An 18,594-nucleotide genomic window follows, 5' to 3' on the forward strand; every position below is an offset into this window, starting at 1 on the left:
TTACAACGGCACTGAAAAAAGTGACTTATGACCTTTTTTTCACACTTATGACAGCACCCTCATCGTCATGTGATCAAAATAGAGACGCTTGGCAACTGGCTCATATTTATGACGGTTGCAGTATCCCGGGCTCATGTGATCCTCTTTAATGACCTTCTGACAAGCAAAGTCAATGGGCAAGCCAGATTCACTTCACAACCGTGCTACTATCTTAACAACTGTGATTAAGTGATTCACTTAACAACTGTGGCAAGAAAGGTCGTAAAATGGGGCAAAAGGTGACTTAACAACTGTCTTGTTTAACAACAGAAATTTTGGGCTCAGTTGCGGCCATATGTCGAGGATTACCTGTATTAGGTACAATTACACAGCCAATTCCCTGGAGCAGGGGTAGGCAACCTTGGCTCTTTTATGACTCGCGGACTTCAACTCCCAGAATTCCTGAGCCAGCCACGCTGAGGGGAAAGGGAGAGGTTTCCAAGCTGAGCCATGCAGGCTCAGGAATTCTGGGAGTTGAAGTCCGCGAGTCATAAAAGAGCCAAGGTTGCCTACCCCTGCCCTGGAGTAATACAATTTCAAATATGGTTGGTTTTGGATGAGTCAAAGCACAATGTGAGGGGAAGACGCCAGGCTAGAAACTGGGAGATTCAGAAACTGAGACTTAGCCCTGAAAGCCAGCTGGGTGATTTGGGGCCAATCTCTCTCTCTCTCTCTCTCTCTCAGCCCAACTCACCTCACAGGGTGGCTGTTGTGAAGAAAATAGGAGGAGGAAGATGTGTTGGATATGTTCACTGCTTGGGAGGTATTTGTAAAAATAACAAAGGCGGGATACAAACAAATAGAAAAATAGTAATAAAAAAATCATTCTTGCCATGTGGTCATCATAGAACCGTGGCCCCCCACCCTTTCTGACTCTGTGGGCTGGTAGCAGTGGGGGGAGGGGATGGTTTCACCCATGCGCCCGCTGCATATACACAAATGGAGCTTCGCCTGCTTGTGCGCTCACCTGCCCCTGGCACAGTGTGCTTCCCAACAAGCCGTGGACCGGTGCTGGCCCACGGACCCGGGGGCTGGGGACCCCTGTCCCAAACGAACATCTTCTAGTTAGTCTTGCGAAACACAGAAAGTCCACTGACCATAATTACAATGCTAAGAAACATTGGGTATGTGTAGTTTAACGAAGAGAAGGGCGAGGGGTGACATGATAGCAGTGTTCCATTACCTCAGGGGCTGCCCCAAAGAAGAGGGAGTCAAGCTATTCTCCAAAGCGCCTGAAGGCAGGACAAGAAGCAACGGATGGAAACTAGTCAAGGAGAGAAGGAGAGAAGCAACCTAGAACTAAGGAGAAACTACCTGACAGTTAGAACAATTAATCGGTGGAACAACCTGCCTCCAGAAGCTGTGAATTCTCCAACACTGGAAGTTTTTAAGAAGAGACTGGACAGCCATTTGTCCAAAATGGTATAGGATTTCCTGCCTGAGCAGGGCGTTGGACTAGATGACCTCCAAGGTCCCTTCCTCCTCCTCCTCCTCCTCCTCCTCATATTATTATTATTATTATTATTATTATTATTATTATTATTATTATTATTATTATTATTATTATTATTATTATTATTATTATTATCTGATTTTGACCCACGCCCCCTTTCTCCTCCCCACAAAATCGGTTCACCTGGGGTTTCATTCGAGGATTCCACCGGATGTAGTATCCTACCCAGAGCTCTAAGTGACGCATGCTAGCCACTGGATATAACACGTGGTTGGTGTAGCTGGCATAGAGAGGGTTGGTGAAGTCTTCAAGCTGACTGTTGATGTAGGACCACAGGGATACTGTCTTTTCTGAAAGGCCCTGTAAAGAGCAATGAACGAACCTTTATTATCAAAGTACAACAACATGTGTACAGTCAGATTGGCTGAGCCTCCCTTCGTGCCCCCCTCAACTCACAGCGACAACAAACCCACCATCTTGTTACAGCATGTGAGCTAATTGCACAACACACCGGCCTCGCAAGTCAATCATACTTAAGAGTTATTTCCCGTTTAGGAGCCTGACAGCCCATGGATAGAAGAAGCATGTTGTTCCATTGGAAAAGCATACATAAATGAGTAGGGAGAATTATTATTACTATTATTATTTTAAAAAAGCATTGCGACTCTTTACCTCTTTCACTCTCTGCTGCTCACTGTTACACAGGAAGGTCCCAAAGAGACAGCTGTAGAGATGGTCAAGGATGGTGACGAGTAAGAACTCATTGAATTCAAAAGCTGTGGGAAACTTGGGAGGAAGGAAGGAAAAATGTTACAGTAGATTTACACAGGATTTTTCCACACAACACTTGAAAGGGCATTTTCCTGCCAGAAAATTATACTGGAGAAATGTGTATGTATACTGGAGAAGTGTGTATGCGTGTGTCTGTGGAGATTCTCAGTCATCCAGGTCATGGTTGTCCCAAAGGTGCTTTTTCCAAAAGGCAATTTAAATTTGTTTTTCCTTGAAGATTTTTTGCTTCTCATCCAAGAAGCTTCTTCAGTTCTGAAGCTTCCTGAATGAGAAGCGAAACATCTTCAAGGAAAAGCAAAGTCCAGTTGCCTTTTGAAAAAGTACCTTTGGGATCTTGATGTGTACAGTAGTCCTCAGCTTACCACAGTTCATTTAGTGACCATTCAAAGTTACAATGGCACTGAAAAAAAAGTAACTTATGACTGTTTTTCACACTTAAGACCGTTGCAGCATCCCCATGGTCACCTGATCAAAATTCAGACGCTTGGCAAGTGGTTCATATTTATGACGGCTGCCGGGGCCTGGAGTCATGCGATCAGCTTTTTGTGACCTTCTGACAAGCAAAGTCAATGGGGAATCTAGATTCACTTAACAACCATGTTACTAACTTAATAAACACAGTGATTCACTTAACAATTGTGGCAAGGAAGGTTGTAAAATGGGGCAGAACTCACTTAACCATTTTTTCACTTAGCAACATAAATGTTGGGTTCAGTTGTGGTCATAAGTTGAGGGTTGCCTGTACAAATGGAGAACATGTTCAGCACTGAAACCCATTGAGTTTACCAGGCTTATTTATTTATTTATTTATTTATTTATTAATGGGACTTATATCGCGCCCTATCTCCCGAGGGACTCAGGGCGGCTAACGACAACAAAAATTAAAGGTCTCTGTACAGTAAATTAAAATTAAAAATTGAAATAAATTAAAGATTGGTGTTAAAATTGTAAACATAATTAAAATCCCTGTCAGTCCAGGTCAGCCTGATGGAAAAGGAGTGTTTTGAGGCCGCGGCGAAAGGACCGGAGATCTTGGGCCATTCGAAGCTCAGGGGGGAGCTGGTTCCATAGGGCTGGTGCTCCCACAGAGAAGGCTCTTCCCCTGGGGGTCGCCAGCTGACATTGTCTAGCCGACGGTACCCTGAGGAGGCCTTCTCTGTGTGAGCGCACTGGGCGATGGGAAGTCGTTCCCGGCAGCAGATGGTCCTGCAAGTATCCCGGGCCTAAGCCATGTAGGGCTTTAAAGGTAAGTACCAGCACCTTAAATCTCACCCGGAAGGCAACCGGTAGCCAATGCAGCTCACGCAGGAGGGGTGTAATATGGGAGTATCGGGGTGCTCCCATCACTACCCATGCAGCTGCACTCTGCACCAGTTGAAGCTTCCGGGTGGTTGCCACTGAAATACTATTGTTTTTATAGAACTGCAACCTATCGACCTTTCCAACCCATAAACATTGACGCATGTACTTTATATTGGCTCGACAATAAAAAGGGAGGAACATTACTTCTAGGGTTCTTTGCTGTCCCCAAAATGTACCTGTCTTGTCATCTGCCACACACAGTCCACAAACTGGAGGAAAACAGGAGATCGGTCGGCATCAGCGTGGTTTTTGTCTCCATGGCCAACTCTCTGAAAAAAAACACCCAGAAAGGTAGAAGGAAAAACACACAGACACAGCGACACAGACCTATGACAATTACCCTCATCGCAGAGAACCGAAGCAAGCAACTTAACAGGCCTGCAGGTGGAGCCCCAATTTCTGATTTGCAGCCTGAAGAACAATCAGACAGCAGTTTTGTATTTCTCTTCCTCCACCCTCCCCGTTTAAAGTTCATTGTGGCTTTCATACACATTTTCACCCTTCATCCTCCTCTAATAACATATGAAATTAATACTGTGTAGAATTAGGCAAAGGGTCATCTGAATCCAACATTCCCAGGGGCCAACTAGATACTCTTCAAGTTCTCATAAGGTGAAAAGACATAACTCTCTTCTGTGTTGTTTCTTCACAACTGGTATTTTTTACATATTGACACCCCCCCACCCCCATCCTAAAGTAACATGAATCTTCAATATTGAGTCTTAGCATCCACTCTTAGCAAGATAGCTCTTTATATACATGTCCCCACAACTTTACTCAATCTCCTTTTGGAATTATCCACGTTAATGTCCATCACTTACATGGTGATGGTCACCTAGAATTACACCTAGAAATTAATGAATTCTACATGCAAATTATATACTGTTTGGAAAAAAAATTGCTTTGTTTTAAATCTTCTATTTGGCTTCTCTAGATACTGTCTAAAAATTTTGCACGATGAGAAAACGTTATGCTGTTCCTTTTTCTCCCCCCTTCCTTTTTTTTTTCTCCTGCATTACGGTTCCAGGCAAGAGTTGGAAGGGAACTTGGAGGTCATCTAAGCCACCCCTCTGCTCAATCAGGAGAACCTATTGCATTCCAGACAAGTCACTGTTCAGTCTCTTAAAAGCCTCCAGTGAAGGCAAGGTGTCCCACTGGTTAATTGATCTCACTATTAGGAAATTTCTTCTTAGTTCTAAGCTGCTTCTCTCCTTGTTAGTTTCCATCCATTGTTTCTTGTCATGCATTCTGGGGATCTGGAAAATAAGTTGACCCCCTGCCCCTCTTCTTTGTGGCAGCCTTTCAAATACTGGATCGCTGTTATCATGTCACCCCGTCCTTCTTTTCCCTAGACTTTGTTGTTGTTAGTTGGGAAGTCGTGTCCGACCCATTGCGACCCCATGGACAATGTCCATAGGGTTTTCATGGCAAAGATACTGGAGTGGGTTGCCATTTCCTTCTCCAGTGGATCACGTTTTGTCAGAACTCTCTGCTATGACCTGTTCGTCTTGGGTGGCCCTGCACGGCATAGCTCATAGCTTCATTGAATTACGCAAGCCCCTTCGCCACGACAAGGCAGTAATCCATGAAGGGGTTTCACTAGACTAGATACACCTAATTCCTGCAACCGTTCTTCGTATGTTTTACTCCCCAGCCCCCTAATCATCTTTGTTGTTCTTTTCTGCACTCTTTCTGGAGTCTCAACATCGTTTTATAATATGTAATAGTTTTTATAATGTGTAATAATTTTTATTAGACTTTATAATATAATATTTTTTTTTATAATACGTTCTACCCAAAAAAAACAACTTAACTCACCAGCTGGAACCTGTGCCCGAAACTCAGCCATTCTTTCTCAAGCAGCACCTGGAAGCCTCGTATTGTCCTGTAATAGCCATCTAGCATGAGCATGGCCAGGGATGTCAGCTGAGCAGTACGGTCCCAACCATCGCTACAATGCACGATCACCGAGGTCTTCCCTGATTCAACCTTGTCAGCAATCCGAAGAGCTCCAGCGAGAATCAGCTGGGTTAAAAGAAAAAAAGAAAAAAAAGATATTATGTGATTTTGGTGTTTATCCCCAATAAAAGTAGTCTTGAGAACAATTGGGCTCCATCCGTCATCTTCACCTTAAAAAGGCCCAAGCTAATATCTTTGCGTGACGGGAGCAGTATGGAAAAAATCAGCCAGGGATATTTCAGTATGTTTTTTTCATACCTTCATGTTGATTCATACATTGAGTAAGAAGGCAACCACTGTCTATTCTCAAAGTTCTGTCATATTCCAAAGATTATATCCAATTTATTTGCTAAGGTTTGCATGCTTATTATTTTAGTACACAACACACTGCATTTGTGCTCATACTTTTATCGTAAAAAAAATCAGGAAAGGCATTTTTTTGCCTAGATATTTTGGATCGTATTTCCTATAAATCCAAGGCTGTTAGTCTCACTGATTGCAATTTCTAGTTTATGCCACTGGAGTTGGATAGAAGAATCTATCCATTATTCTCTACCCTTGGAACAGTCCCAACAAAACCATAGCTAAGTTAAATTCTGTAGGTTAATGGGTTTACATCACACAATCTAGTTATGGTATCAACCTACATTTTGGCTTTACATGATATGTTGAATCTTCAAGTACCAAACAGGCTGGATTGGCACAATATATTGATCTCTTTTTAATAAAAGAACTAATAACGTTAAAACCAAGATTTGCAGATTATGAAAATGCATTGCCAAATCTAAGTGACCTCCTTCAATCATTGTATGAACATAGCCAATGAATAAGGACTTGATCTAAAATGTTTTACAACTATAGCTTCCGTCAACCTGTTCTAGCAAAGACAGTCTGACATGAGGTCACTATCCCTCCCAATTTTATGACATTGTCCCAACTCTTTTCTTTTAGAGAAATATAAATCAGTTCTATTGGCAAATAGACCCAGTCACCTAGGTTTCAAAGGACAAAGAAATGAGTCATGTGGAAAACAAAGGACAAAGGAAAGATAAATCAGTTCATCTGTAATTTTTCACTTGCAGCCTTTTGTTTCCTGCATTCTATGTAAGTGCTTTTGCCAATCAGTGAATATCATGAATTTGCTTGATAGAACCTGTGTAAACATAAATAAAAGTCTCTTCTTGCTGATGACCTCCTGTCACATTGTCTTTGCTAAAAGAGATTGACAGAAGCTACAGTTGTAAAACATTTTAGCGTCAATCCTCAGTCATTCATTGGCTATATTCACATCATTGAACTTTTAATTACATTTTTAAATTTAAAATCTGTATTTATTGTTCTAGTGTTTTATACGGCATTTTATTCAATGACTGTAAGCTGCCGGAAGTCACCTCTAGTGAGAAAGACAGCATATAAGTTTAATAAATAAATACAGTAAATAAATAAACATTGGTATGTGGAACAAATCCAGTGATTGCTGATAAAGAAGCTTCGGATAAAAAAAAACTTTTCTCTTGTTGGTGCAGTTTATTTGAGTAATGGGATTTAATGTATGCTCAATCAGATTCATATATAAAAAGCTTAAATCATCTTAAGATACTAAAACAGAACATCTACAGGTGTTTTAAAAAGTCAGAGATGTAGTGAAGCCATCCTCAAGATCAAGGCTCTTCAAACTTGGCAACTTTAAGACTTGTGGACTTCAACTCCCAGAATTCCTCAGCCAGCCATCAAGATGCTTTGCCAACAGGGATGTTGGCTGGCAACTGTAGTTCAAGAACACTTGGAGGCCACCTATGGACATGGACACCTCTCAGGTTCAAGGGAATGTCAAAGTTTTCCAATGCAAATATAATGCTGGGAAAGGTTGAGGGCAAGAGAAGAAGGGGACGGCAGAGAATGAGGTGGCTGGATGGAGTCACTGAAGCAGTAGGCATGAGCCTAACTGGACTCCAGAAGATGGTAGAGGACAGGAAGGCCTGGAGGAACATTGTCCATGGGGTCGCGATGGGTCGGACACGACTTTGCGACTAACAACAACAGGAAGCTAGCCCATTTTCCTTTGTTTTTATTTGTAAGATATTTGTTTTACTGTACACTGTGCCCAGAGTCAGGTCTGTGAGATGGGTGGCTATTTAATTTGATAAATGAATAAACTGGATAAGTGGTATTCATGCTGAATCGGAGACAAGACTATCGTGAGGATTTATCTAATTTATCTGATGACATCATGATGCAAATTGGAGCATGGTGGCTCGAGCAAATGTTAATTATTAATGAGTGAATTTATGTCATTGTCATGAGTTACAACAGACATGTCGAACCTGCGACGTCATGTGACGTTGCGCAACGTATTGGGAGAGTTTGGCCATTGCCGGCAATGGGATGGGTGTGGCTTCCACATGATGCGTCCGGCCCACGGGCCGGCAGTTTGACACCCCTGATTTACAATTACATAAATTGCAGCAGAAGTTCAGTCTGAGGCTTGCGAAATCTGATCGGTCAGGATCCAGTAAAATGAGCTTTTGCTGTATTTTACAAGCACCCCCGTTTTGCATATAAGAATATAAACAATCAGCAGAAGACAAGTCTAGTTGACTGCAAATCATTCCAGACTGTCATTCCAGGGGTCTTCGTGGACTTCAATGCTGGCTGTGGATTCAGAACTTAGAATAACAGAGTTGGAAGGGACCTTGTAGGTCATCTAGTCCAGGGGTCGGCAACCTTAAACCCTAAAAGAGCCACTTGGACCCATTTTCCAGAGAGAAAAAAACACTGGGAGCCACAAAACTCTCTCTCGCACGCGCATGCAAGGGGTGCTATGCATGAGTTCTCTCTCTCTCTCTCTCTCTCTCTCTCTCCCCCTCCCTCTTTCTGTCCCTCCCTCTCTCTTTCTCCTTCTCTCCGATCTTCTGCTCACCTGGCTTCACGCTTCCTGCTTCCTGTGGAGACGCAGCAAAGGCAGGAGCCCTTCCCAATAAGCTTGTCAGCTTCTCCGAGAGCAGCGTGAGGCCACTCTCTTTTTTACACACACACACAGAGAGAGAGAGAGAGAGAGAGAAAGAGAGAGAGAGAAGGGAAGCGCAAGTGCCTCTCTCTGTCTCTGTCTCTCTCTCTGCAAATGGCCGAGCACGACTGGGAGCTGCAGGAGAAGGCTGAAAGAGCCGCATGCTGCTCCAGAGCCGCGGGTTACCGACCCGTGATCTAGTCCAACCCCCTGCACAAGCAGCAGACCATATACCATTCCAGTCAAGTGGCTGATAAAGCACCCACAGCTTCTGAAGACAAGCTGTTTCAATGGTTGATTGTTCTCACTGTCAGAACATTTCTCCTTATTTCTAGGTTTAATCTTTCCTTGACTAGTTTCCACCCTTTCCTTGACTAGTTTCCACCCATTGTTCCTTGTCTGGAATTTTGGGAGTTGAAGTCCACAAGTCTTAAAGTTGTCAAGTTTGGAGACACCTGCACTGAAAGATCTCTTTTACCCTCTCCATGTCCTCAGTCCAACTGTCTCCTTGCAAAAGTGTCATGCTCAGCAGATTTATTCTCTCCTTTCTTTACAAAAGAGACAAACTACTGACCCTCTTCAGTGTAAGAGTGGGAGGAAATAAAGGAGAATCACCTTATCAGAACTGCCTGCTTCATTTATTTGAAAATAAGATCTCTCTGGAATACACGTGGGATGTCCTTCTTTCAGTTTGGACTGAGAACAGATAATCCAATGAACCGGTATCTCATAGCCCTAATTAACAATTATTCATTAGAAGGAAGGGAAAGTTTATAACAGGGAAAATTCTAGCTAGTATCTGAAGTCTCTATCACTGCAGCCAACAAGCATGAAATGCAGACTCTGCTCCTGGATAGTGGAAAACCTTTACTTGTTTAACGAAGAGAAGAGTCAGGGGTGACATGATAGCAGTGTTCCAATATCTCAGTGGCTGCCCCAAAGAAGAGGGAGTCAAGCTATTCTCCAAAGCACCTGAAGGCAGGACAAGAAGCAATGGATGGAAACTAATCAAGGAGAGAAGCAACCTAGAACTTAGCAACCTAGCAACCTACACTTAGGCAGGAAAAATCAAATGCACAGGTACTGTATAGGTGGTACCTTGCTCAACAGTGAGAGAGATCTCAGAGTCCTAGTAGATAATCAGGGGGTTGGACTAGATGACCTCCAAGGTCCCTTCCAACTTATTATTATTATAACTAAGGAGAAACTTCCTGACAGTTAGAACAATTAAGCAGTGGAACAACCTGCCTCCAGAAGTGGTGAATGCTCCAACACTATAAGTTTTTAAGAGGAGACTGGACAGCCATTTGTCTGAAATGGTATAGGGTTTCCTGCCTGAGCAGGGGGTTGGACTAGATGACCTCCAAGGTCCCTTCCAACTACTTCTTCTTCTATTATTATTATTATTATTATTATTATTATTATTATTATTATTATTATTATTATTATTATTATTATTATTATTATTGGAACAGTTGCGACGAATCCATGCCGGTAACACCCCATCACAATGCATTTTATTCATTCTGTGGCATTTCTAGGGCACCCATTCCCAATGGACTCTGTGTCCTAGTACAGACAGATACAGAATACCCATCAACCGACCTTTATGTGCTCCAGCCAATGAGTGGATTCCAAATTCGACAGCCAGTGTGTCTCTTCTATGTTGGGATATATAATCTCTTTTAGCTTCCTCAATGACTCTCTCATGACGTGGATATTATGGATGTCCAGGAAAACCAACTCGGCATTCTGATAGGCGTCCTCACTTTCATAACCTCCTCCTTTGGCCTGCAAAGGCAACGAATATGGGGCTGTTTTGGGCTAGCTAAAGATTTCAGACGTGCAAACTTAGCATCCCTGGCTGCACAGGCCGCACACGGTCTCCTGCCACAGCTGCTAAGGCTGAAATGAGATTCTGTGGTTTGAATCCCATCTCCTTGAGGTTGTTACTTCAAGGTGGGGAGAAGCAGAGTACAGGTGGTCCTTGACTTACAACCATACATTTAGTGGCCGTTTGAAGTAACGACGGCACTGAAAAAAAAGTGACTTAGGACTGTTTTTCACACTTACGATGATGGCAACATCCCCATGGCAACATGGTCAAACTTTGGACACTTGGCAACCAGCGGGTATTTATGTCGGTTGCAATGACCTGGCGCCCTGTGATCCCCTTTTGCGACCTTCTGACAAGGAAGGTCAATGGGGGAAGCCAGATTCATTTAACAAGCAATAATGGCAGTGACTCACTTAACAACTGTGGCAAGAAAGGTCATAAAACGTAGCAAAACTCAAGTTATCAACCGTTTTGCTTAGCAACAGAAATTTTGGGCTCAGCTGTGGTCGTACGTTGAGGACTATCTGTGGCAAGTTCCATTAGATGATATATCAAGTTAACCCCTTTTTGGTCTTGGAGGAACAATCACAAATCTTGCTTTTTTTTTTAAGACTACCTTTTGAAAGAAAAGAAAAGAACTTTATCTAGCTGTTTTGATTCCACAGCTATTTTTAACGTGCCATATCAATTTGGAAAGTCACCTCGGAACTTTTCCCATGAACTTCCCTGCTCTGAAGATCAACCACGCCATCTCGGCACTGGGGCCTGGTGCTTCCTAAGAATAAGATCTGCCTACCGCTGGGCAACTTTTTCTGATTTGCAAGTATTATTGATCTTCCAGATGTCAAGTTAGAACCATACTGTTCCATCAAGTTTTTTCCACCTGCGAGTTCCTGGATTTAGCTGCTATTGTTACACAAGAACTTTTATTAGCCTTTTAGCAATATTGGAACTAATTGTTACGGAAAACTGGGGGATGGAAAATTCTTCACACGAATGACTTAGTTGTTAAACCACAACAGAAAAGCAGCATGGAGAATACCCAGAGAATCCTTCACTCTATTTTGACTAAAGTAGTAGTCCTCGACTTGGTTGTTTTAGTGAATGTTTGCAGTTCCAATGGACCTACCTGGTGGGTACTTACAACCTGGATGCGAAGTTCCAATGATCACCCCATGACATCATGTGACCAGCCTGGTTGCTTAGCAACCAAATTTACAGCCATCAGCAGCATCCCCCAATTATATGACTGCGTTTTATGACAGTTTTGTTGAAAACCTACAATTTACTTCCAGTTTCTGGAAAATCCATGCCAACCATTGGTTCATTTAATGACTATAGTGATTCACTAAATGACCATTGCAAAACAGTCGTAAAATTGGGTGGCTCACATAACTGACGGGAGTTGTAATTTAAATCATCTGCCTGTCTGTAAACCAGAGGTCCCCAACCTATGGGCTGCAGCCCGGGACTGGACTGTGGGCTCTTGGCCAGCAGGCTGCAGAAATGGCTGGCTGGTGCACGCATGCATGGGCACGCAGTCCCCCCCCCACTCGTGCTAGCACCTGCGGCCCCATTTGCGCACAAACTATGGACACGAATGGGACTGCTAATGCCAGGCTGGTTGCGTGGCCATTCATGCATGCACACAGCGCCAGTGCATGTGCGAACGGGCCCGCTAGTGCTGTGCCAGTGCGCATGGCCGTTTGCGTACGTGCACGCACACCAATTTGGAAGCTGTTCTCCTTCCCTCCGGTCTGCGAGCCCGGAAAGGTTGGAGACCCCTGCTGTAAACCATCAATCCCATAAGATATTGGAATACTGGAATACTCAGAACTTGCTTGTTCCTAATTATCTGTCCTCCACTTGCCAGCTGAAGTTTCCTGGACTTCTTGCCAGAATATCCTTCTGCTAGTTAAGATCTGAAGCACCCAAATGCAGGTAGTCCCTGACTTACAAAAGGAACTTTAGTGACTGTTCAAAGTCATAATGCACTGGAAAAAAATGACTCATGACCGTTTTACATACTGCAGCATCATCAGGATCACACTATCAAAAGTCAGACGCTTGGCAACTGGCATGTATTTATGACGGCTGCAGGATCATGTGGTCACCTTTTGCGACTTTCTGACAAACAGAGTCACTGGGGAAGCCAGATTCACTTAGCAACCGTGTTACTAACTTAACAACTGCAGTCATTAACTTAACAACGGTGGCAGGAAAGGTCGTAAAATGGGGCAAAATTCACTTCACAAATGTCTCGCTTAGCAACCAAAATGTTGGTTTCAATTGAGGTCTTAAGTTGAGGACCATCTGTACTGGAAGCTGCTATGTGGAAGCTGGCTGAAATACTTGTTGCAAGAGGGATGAGAGTCCAACCTTGTTAGCTACTGCGTTCACACTTGGTCTGGCATCAAAAATGAGTATTTTGTGGGACTGGGCATTGGAATCCATGATAGCCTGAAGGTATTTTTCATCTTCTTTGCTCCTCTTGCCACTGACTCCAACCATTGGCTGGCTGCAGCGAGTGATGGTGGCTTGGCTTTCGGGATGAATCCATGATAGAACCTGGTAGAAGACAAGAACGGAAAGAAAAAGAAAAAATAAGTAAGAGTGGGCCGAGGAGATAATTGAATATCGTGACTCTGTAATTTAACTACTCCGAATCAAACCACTGCAACTGCAGTCTGAGGTATTCCTGCTGCTAGGATGGCTGATGTCCATAAATAGTAAAATAATTCCCACTGGTTTTTCTTGACTTTCTTCTTCCAAGTCCACTTGGCGAAGGATGCAGCCCAACACATTTGGCAGATACCAATCTGCAGAAGTCATATTGCTAGTGGCAATACTTACAGGTATACGGCCCCTTGACCGGAAGGCAGCCACTTTCCTCAGCTCCTCATCTGGAATATTGGCTGGAACTACCAGAAGGGCAGGGTAGGTATCACAGAGCTCATATTGCTCATTGATGCTAGTGACTCTCCAGCTTTCATTAGGAATTCCCTACATAGGAAAGAGAAGCTGTTCAGATTTTAATAGGGAAAGGGAAGGGAAGGGAAGGGAGAGATGAGAGGGGAGGGGGTGATGGGAGAGGGGAGAGGGGAGGGGAGGGAGGGGGTGATGGGAGGGGGAGGAGAGGAGAGAAATGAGAAAAGACAGAGATGAGAGGAAAGAGAAGGGAGGGGAGAGAAGAGGAAATCCTCTCTCTGCATATTAATCTCTAGAAATTAGATATTTGCAAAACATGGACAAGTCAAATCCATTTCACTGTCTACTTCGCAGAGCAGATTTTTCTTTCTATCAGTTTTACTTCTAGATTTTTAATTAGCAACCGAGAGGGGGAAAAATCACCTTCTCCTATAAAGGCAGCAGATAGGTTTCGAAATGTACAGGGTGGCCTTTTATTTTTTTGATCCACAAAAATGTTTCACATCCTCTGCAGTGGTGGTCATTCTATAGATGCAGCATCGTTGCTGCAGCGTTTCCTGGATAAGCATGCGATATGCTATGGTTTAGATTAATCTGGCTCAGACACACTTATGTGGGAATTGTTTTTATTTGATTATCCCATTAGAACAGGGGTCTTCAAACTTGGCCCCTTTTATGACTTGTGGACTTCAACTCCCAGAATTCCTGAGCCAGCCAGGGCTGGCTCAGGAATTCTAGGAGTTGAAGTCCACAATTCAAAAAAGGGCCAGGTTTGAAGACCCCTGCATTAGAACAATGTTTCTCAATCTTAGTGGCTTTAAGATGTGTGAACTTCAACTCCCAGAATTCCCAAGCATTGCATTAGAATTTTTTTTTCCAGCCAGCAGGTTTGTAATAAGATAGTTTGCTAGAGAGCAAAACATGCAAGCCAGAAGTGGAATAGTGAGACTCACCTGTCTTCTATACTCCAGAATGGCATCATAAACGTTCCAGCCATTTTCTGGGAAAACTTCTTTATACTCAAATGCGAATAGAGGCTTAAAAAATTGAGAGATTCTTTAGCAATGCATTTTCCATTTTTATATATAATTCCAAATAACTATTCCCATGCAGCCTTTTTTGTTTGTGTACCTTAAGAAAAGCATAAAAGAAAGGCAGAGAATCCCAGAACATGCATCTGTTGGAGTAAGCTAATCAATAGATGTTTCTCCACATTCCTTTATTTTCTGATCTATGAAACTGACAAGAAAATGGTAGGGAAGAAATAAATGGTTCTTAAGAAGAAACCTAGTAAGACCTTGTTTTTTAAAGCAGCATCATAGGACCGAATTTCAATTTCTTAGTTTTGCACAGAATTGCCATCTATGTAAGTGATGGGTCTCCAGATGGTGTTTTGTTTGTTTTGAGTGACATGGAACTTAAAGCTAATTGTGGGATCTATAACTAGGGAACAATCAACAGTTCCCATTTAGATTAGTGCACAATGATGAATAAGGCTCAAACCCTTCCCCCACCCAAACATCGGTGCATGCCATGGCACATAAATCTTCACTGCCCACTTTCTCTTTTGCGGGAGAGAAGGACTCTGCAAAGGATTCTCTTTTATTTATTTATAGTCACAAATGCTTAATATTTTATCAGCAACATATTGTCTGGGTTCCAACATTTAACTTACTAATACATGTTAAATTCCTTTCTCTCTACCTCATTTTTCTAGCCATTGATAAAAGATATCCCATGTTCTAATCTAAAGTATACTGAATCTTCTTTCTCTTTCATTTTCAACGTGGACCTGTCCATTTCTGCACAATCTAAAATTTTTAATTAACTCTTCCTCTGTTGATAAAATCTTCATTTTTTCAAAGCTGAGTGAATACAATTCTCGCTGCAGTTAATACATGTACAATTAGATATATATACTCTTTTTCATAATTTCCTACAATTATGCCTAACAAAAATAATTCTGGCTTAAAAATCTATGTTTTTTAGTAATTTTCTCTAACCATATGTGTACTCTTGACCAGAATCTTTTGGCTTTGGGGCATGCCCACCAAAGATGGCAATAGGTGCCTGGGTTTTGTCTACATTTCCAACAGTTGCTAGATATGTTTTTAAACATTTTTGCTAACCTCAGGATTCTTTTTTTTCACTTTCTCTTTTGCATCATCGAGAGAAGGATTCTGCAAAGGATTCTCTCTCTCTCTCTTTTTTTTTAACTGTAAAAGCTCACAAATTAAAGAGTAGCACTGTTGCAGAATCAAGAGACTCAGACCCCGGAATCAAAAGAAGTTTGGTTTATTTTGCACAAAAGGTTCAGAACAAAAAGCAATGTCAATGTCTGAACACCTTGTCATGGAAAAGCAAGTACATATATAGTCTCCAAAAGTAGCAAAACACGGAAATATAACTTATGATCTCTGATTGGTTACATGAATTCTAAGCCCCCTTCTAGCTCATCTCTAGCCCCCCTTTGCGTTGCTAAATTATGGCTTAATATCTTACAACCCTGTCTCAAGCAAAGGTCACAGGTGTCTTGCTAAGCATCTAAGTTTCCGGCACCATTTGTGGTTTAGCTACAAGCGAGACATGTGGTTAGCGGTAACTGAACTTTGTGCTGGCCTACGAGGTGTGACCTACAGTTGAACTTGCGCTTTGGCATTCTCCATTTCCTTGTTCCTCTTCTAACTAATACACGCATTTTTCTTCATGCCTCACTTTTATGTCCTACCTCACTTTTATGACATGCAGCATTTTTATGTATTCTTTGTATCTTTCTTTATGGCCTGCCTCAGCACGGGTCCCAACATACTTGCAGTTTCCCTAAGGAGAACAGGAAACAGAGTTCCCAATTCCTCTAACAAAATATTATGTGAGACACCAGGAACTCCTTTTTCCGGACCTACTGGGACAAAGGTTTTGGTGTTTGCATCCTGAATATGAAGCATTGAGTTTAATAGAAGTCCTAGAAATTAGCTGCTCCTCTTGGTGATCCCTTCTCCCTTTCAAAAAAATGTTGAGACTGGAAAGATGTGGATAAATTCTTCCAAACGTGATGATCTCTTTAAATTTTCTCAGGGAAATGGCTGAAAGCATCCTAGATTTTCTGAGAGTTCTTGTGGAATTTAAAAACAAACAAACAAGCAAGCAAGAACAAAAAAGAAAACCTTGAACCAATTATGGGTGAATTGGAGGTGCTTCCCTGATACTATTTGCCATGAAAATCTTCTGAGCTGATTCTGGATGAGGGGGGCAAACCCTACAAGATCCTCCATCTTGTCTGGGTTCTCCCCTGTCTGGATCCCCTCCAGCCTCCAAAACGCCAAGACAGATTGCACTTTAGAATAGAATAGAACAGAGCAGAACAGAGCTGGAAGGGACCTTGGAGGTCTTCTAGTCCAGCCCCTTGCTTGAGCCTATACTATATCAGACAGGTGACTGTCTAGTCTCTTCTTAAGAACCTTCAGGGATGTAGTGCCCATGATTTCTGAAGACGAGCTGTTCCACTGGTTAATTGTCCTCACTGTCAGGACGTTTCTCCTTAATTTCAGGTTGCTTCTCTTCTTGGTCAATTTCCAACCATTGTTTCTTGTCCTGCCTTCTGGTGCTTTGGTGAATAACGTGACCCCCTGTTCTTTGTGGCAGCCCCTCAAACACTGGAATACTGCTATCATGTCATCCCTATTTCTTCTTTTCTTTAGATTGGCCAAACCCAAGTCCTGCAGCTGTTCTTCATATGTTGTAGTGTCCAGGCCTTTGATCATTTTAGTTGCTCTTCTCTGAACTTTTTCCACGGCCTCAACATCTTTTTTGTAGTATGTGACAAAAACTGACTGCAGTATTCCAGGTGCGGTCTTACTATGGTTTTATAAAGCGGTACTAATACTTTGCGTGATCTTGATTCTATGCCTGTTTTTATACAACCCAGGATTGTATATATCACCAGCATACTGGTGGTTCTTAACCCTAAACTAATGGATGACCATCTTGAACTACATCTACTAAGATGGTATAGGAGGTTCTCCTGCATGAGCAGGGGGCTGGACTAGAAGACCTCCACGGTCCCTTCCAGCTCTGCTCTACTCTACTCTACACTCTACTCTACTCTACTCTACTCTACTCTGCTCTGCTCTGCTCTGCTCTGCTCTGCTCTGCTCTACTCTACTCTAATGATGGCTTCATAAGAAAGGGCCAGAGCACAGCCTCCTTCAGAGCTGGGAGAACAAACCTTTTCTTAATGATGCATTCAGCACTGCATGACTCCAACTACATGTCACCTTCCTAGAGGTCTTGACCAACCAGGAACATCATTTAACACGCAGGAAGCCATCCTGAGAGCAAATCTGAACAACTTCATATGACAAATGCCTAGAGTAGTCCTCATAGGGGCTTAATAGGGGCTTCCCTGGTCCTCCCCACCCAGTAGTGATAAGGATGAAATAAGGGTGTTGCTGGCAATACACAGAAACGACGAGAGCAGAGAAATAATAACAAATGTCATATATAAAGCCTATATTCATGCATATGTGTTATAGTATCAAATGGCTGTGCCTAGGCCAGGGGTAGGCAACCTCGGCTCTTTTATGACTCATGGACTTCAACTCCCAGAATCTCAGGAATTCTGGGAGTTGAAGTCCATGAGTCATAAAAGAGCCGAGGTTGCCTACCCCTGGCCTAGGCATTAGAGACAAAATGCACTCTCTTTCTGGCTGAGACCGCTCTTGTATACCTGGCTACAGGCATATCAATTTCACTCTGTAAAAATAGTTTCCAGTATGGAGAAATGTCCCTAAAATGATGAAAGTGGAGACATTTTGAGCTCCCTTTAACTCCTGTTTGATTCGCACTTTCAAGGGATACACTGAAACTATATCACCGATGAAGCTTCTTGGATGAGAAGCGAAACTTCTTCTTCTTCTTCCACGAGGGAAAGAACCGTCCAGCTGCCTTTTGAAAAAGCAACTTTGAGACATTGTTCTTATGATTGTAGCACACACCCAACCTTGACTGATCTTAAAAAAGCCAAGCAGGATAAGAACAAATTTGTATTTTGATAGGAGATCAGTAGGAGATTTTAGAGCTTAGGCTAGAAATGGAAATTGAAAAAACATCCTGGAAGAGGACAATGGCAAAAACTTTGGTATTGTTGCCTAATGGATATTTCCCTCAGGTCACCAGGAGTTGAACTCAATCCAAAGGATTTTTTATCCTTTCAGACTG

At 42.6% G+C, this 18,594-nt stretch overlaps 1 protein-coding gene across 1 annotated transcript in view; it reads right to left on the minus strand.

Annotated features, from left to right (window-relative positions):
* MTMR2 (myotubularin related protein 2) overlaps window positions 1–18,594 on the minus strand; it is a gene marked incomplete at its 5' end in the record, with an annotated part of 43,505 nt that overhangs the window by 677 nt on the left and 24,234 nt on the right. The window contains 8 exons of the mRNA XM_081328073.1: window positions 1,676–1,852; window positions 2,165–2,278; window positions 3,823–3,915; window positions 5,465–5,671; window positions 10,218–10,403; window positions 12,829–13,017; window positions 13,303–13,452; window positions 14,331–14,414. Coding sequence (XP_081184199.1) covers window positions 1,676–1,852; window positions 2,165–2,278; window positions 3,823–3,915; window positions 5,465–5,671; window positions 10,218–10,403; window positions 12,829–13,017; window positions 13,303–13,452; window positions 14,331–14,414 — 1,200 coding nt within the window. The remainder of the gene's footprint in view (window positions 1–1,675; window positions 1,853–2,164; window positions 2,279–3,822; window positions 3,916–5,464; window positions 5,672–10,217; window positions 10,404–12,828; window positions 13,018–13,302; window positions 13,453–14,330; window positions 14,415–18,594) is intronic.

Source organism: Vipera berus (genome assembly GCF_964194415.1).
Source record: "Vipera berus genome assembly, chromosome: 4".
NCBI classification, from domain to species: Eukaryota; Metazoa; Chordata; class Lepidosauria; order Squamata; family Viperidae; genus Vipera; species Vipera berus.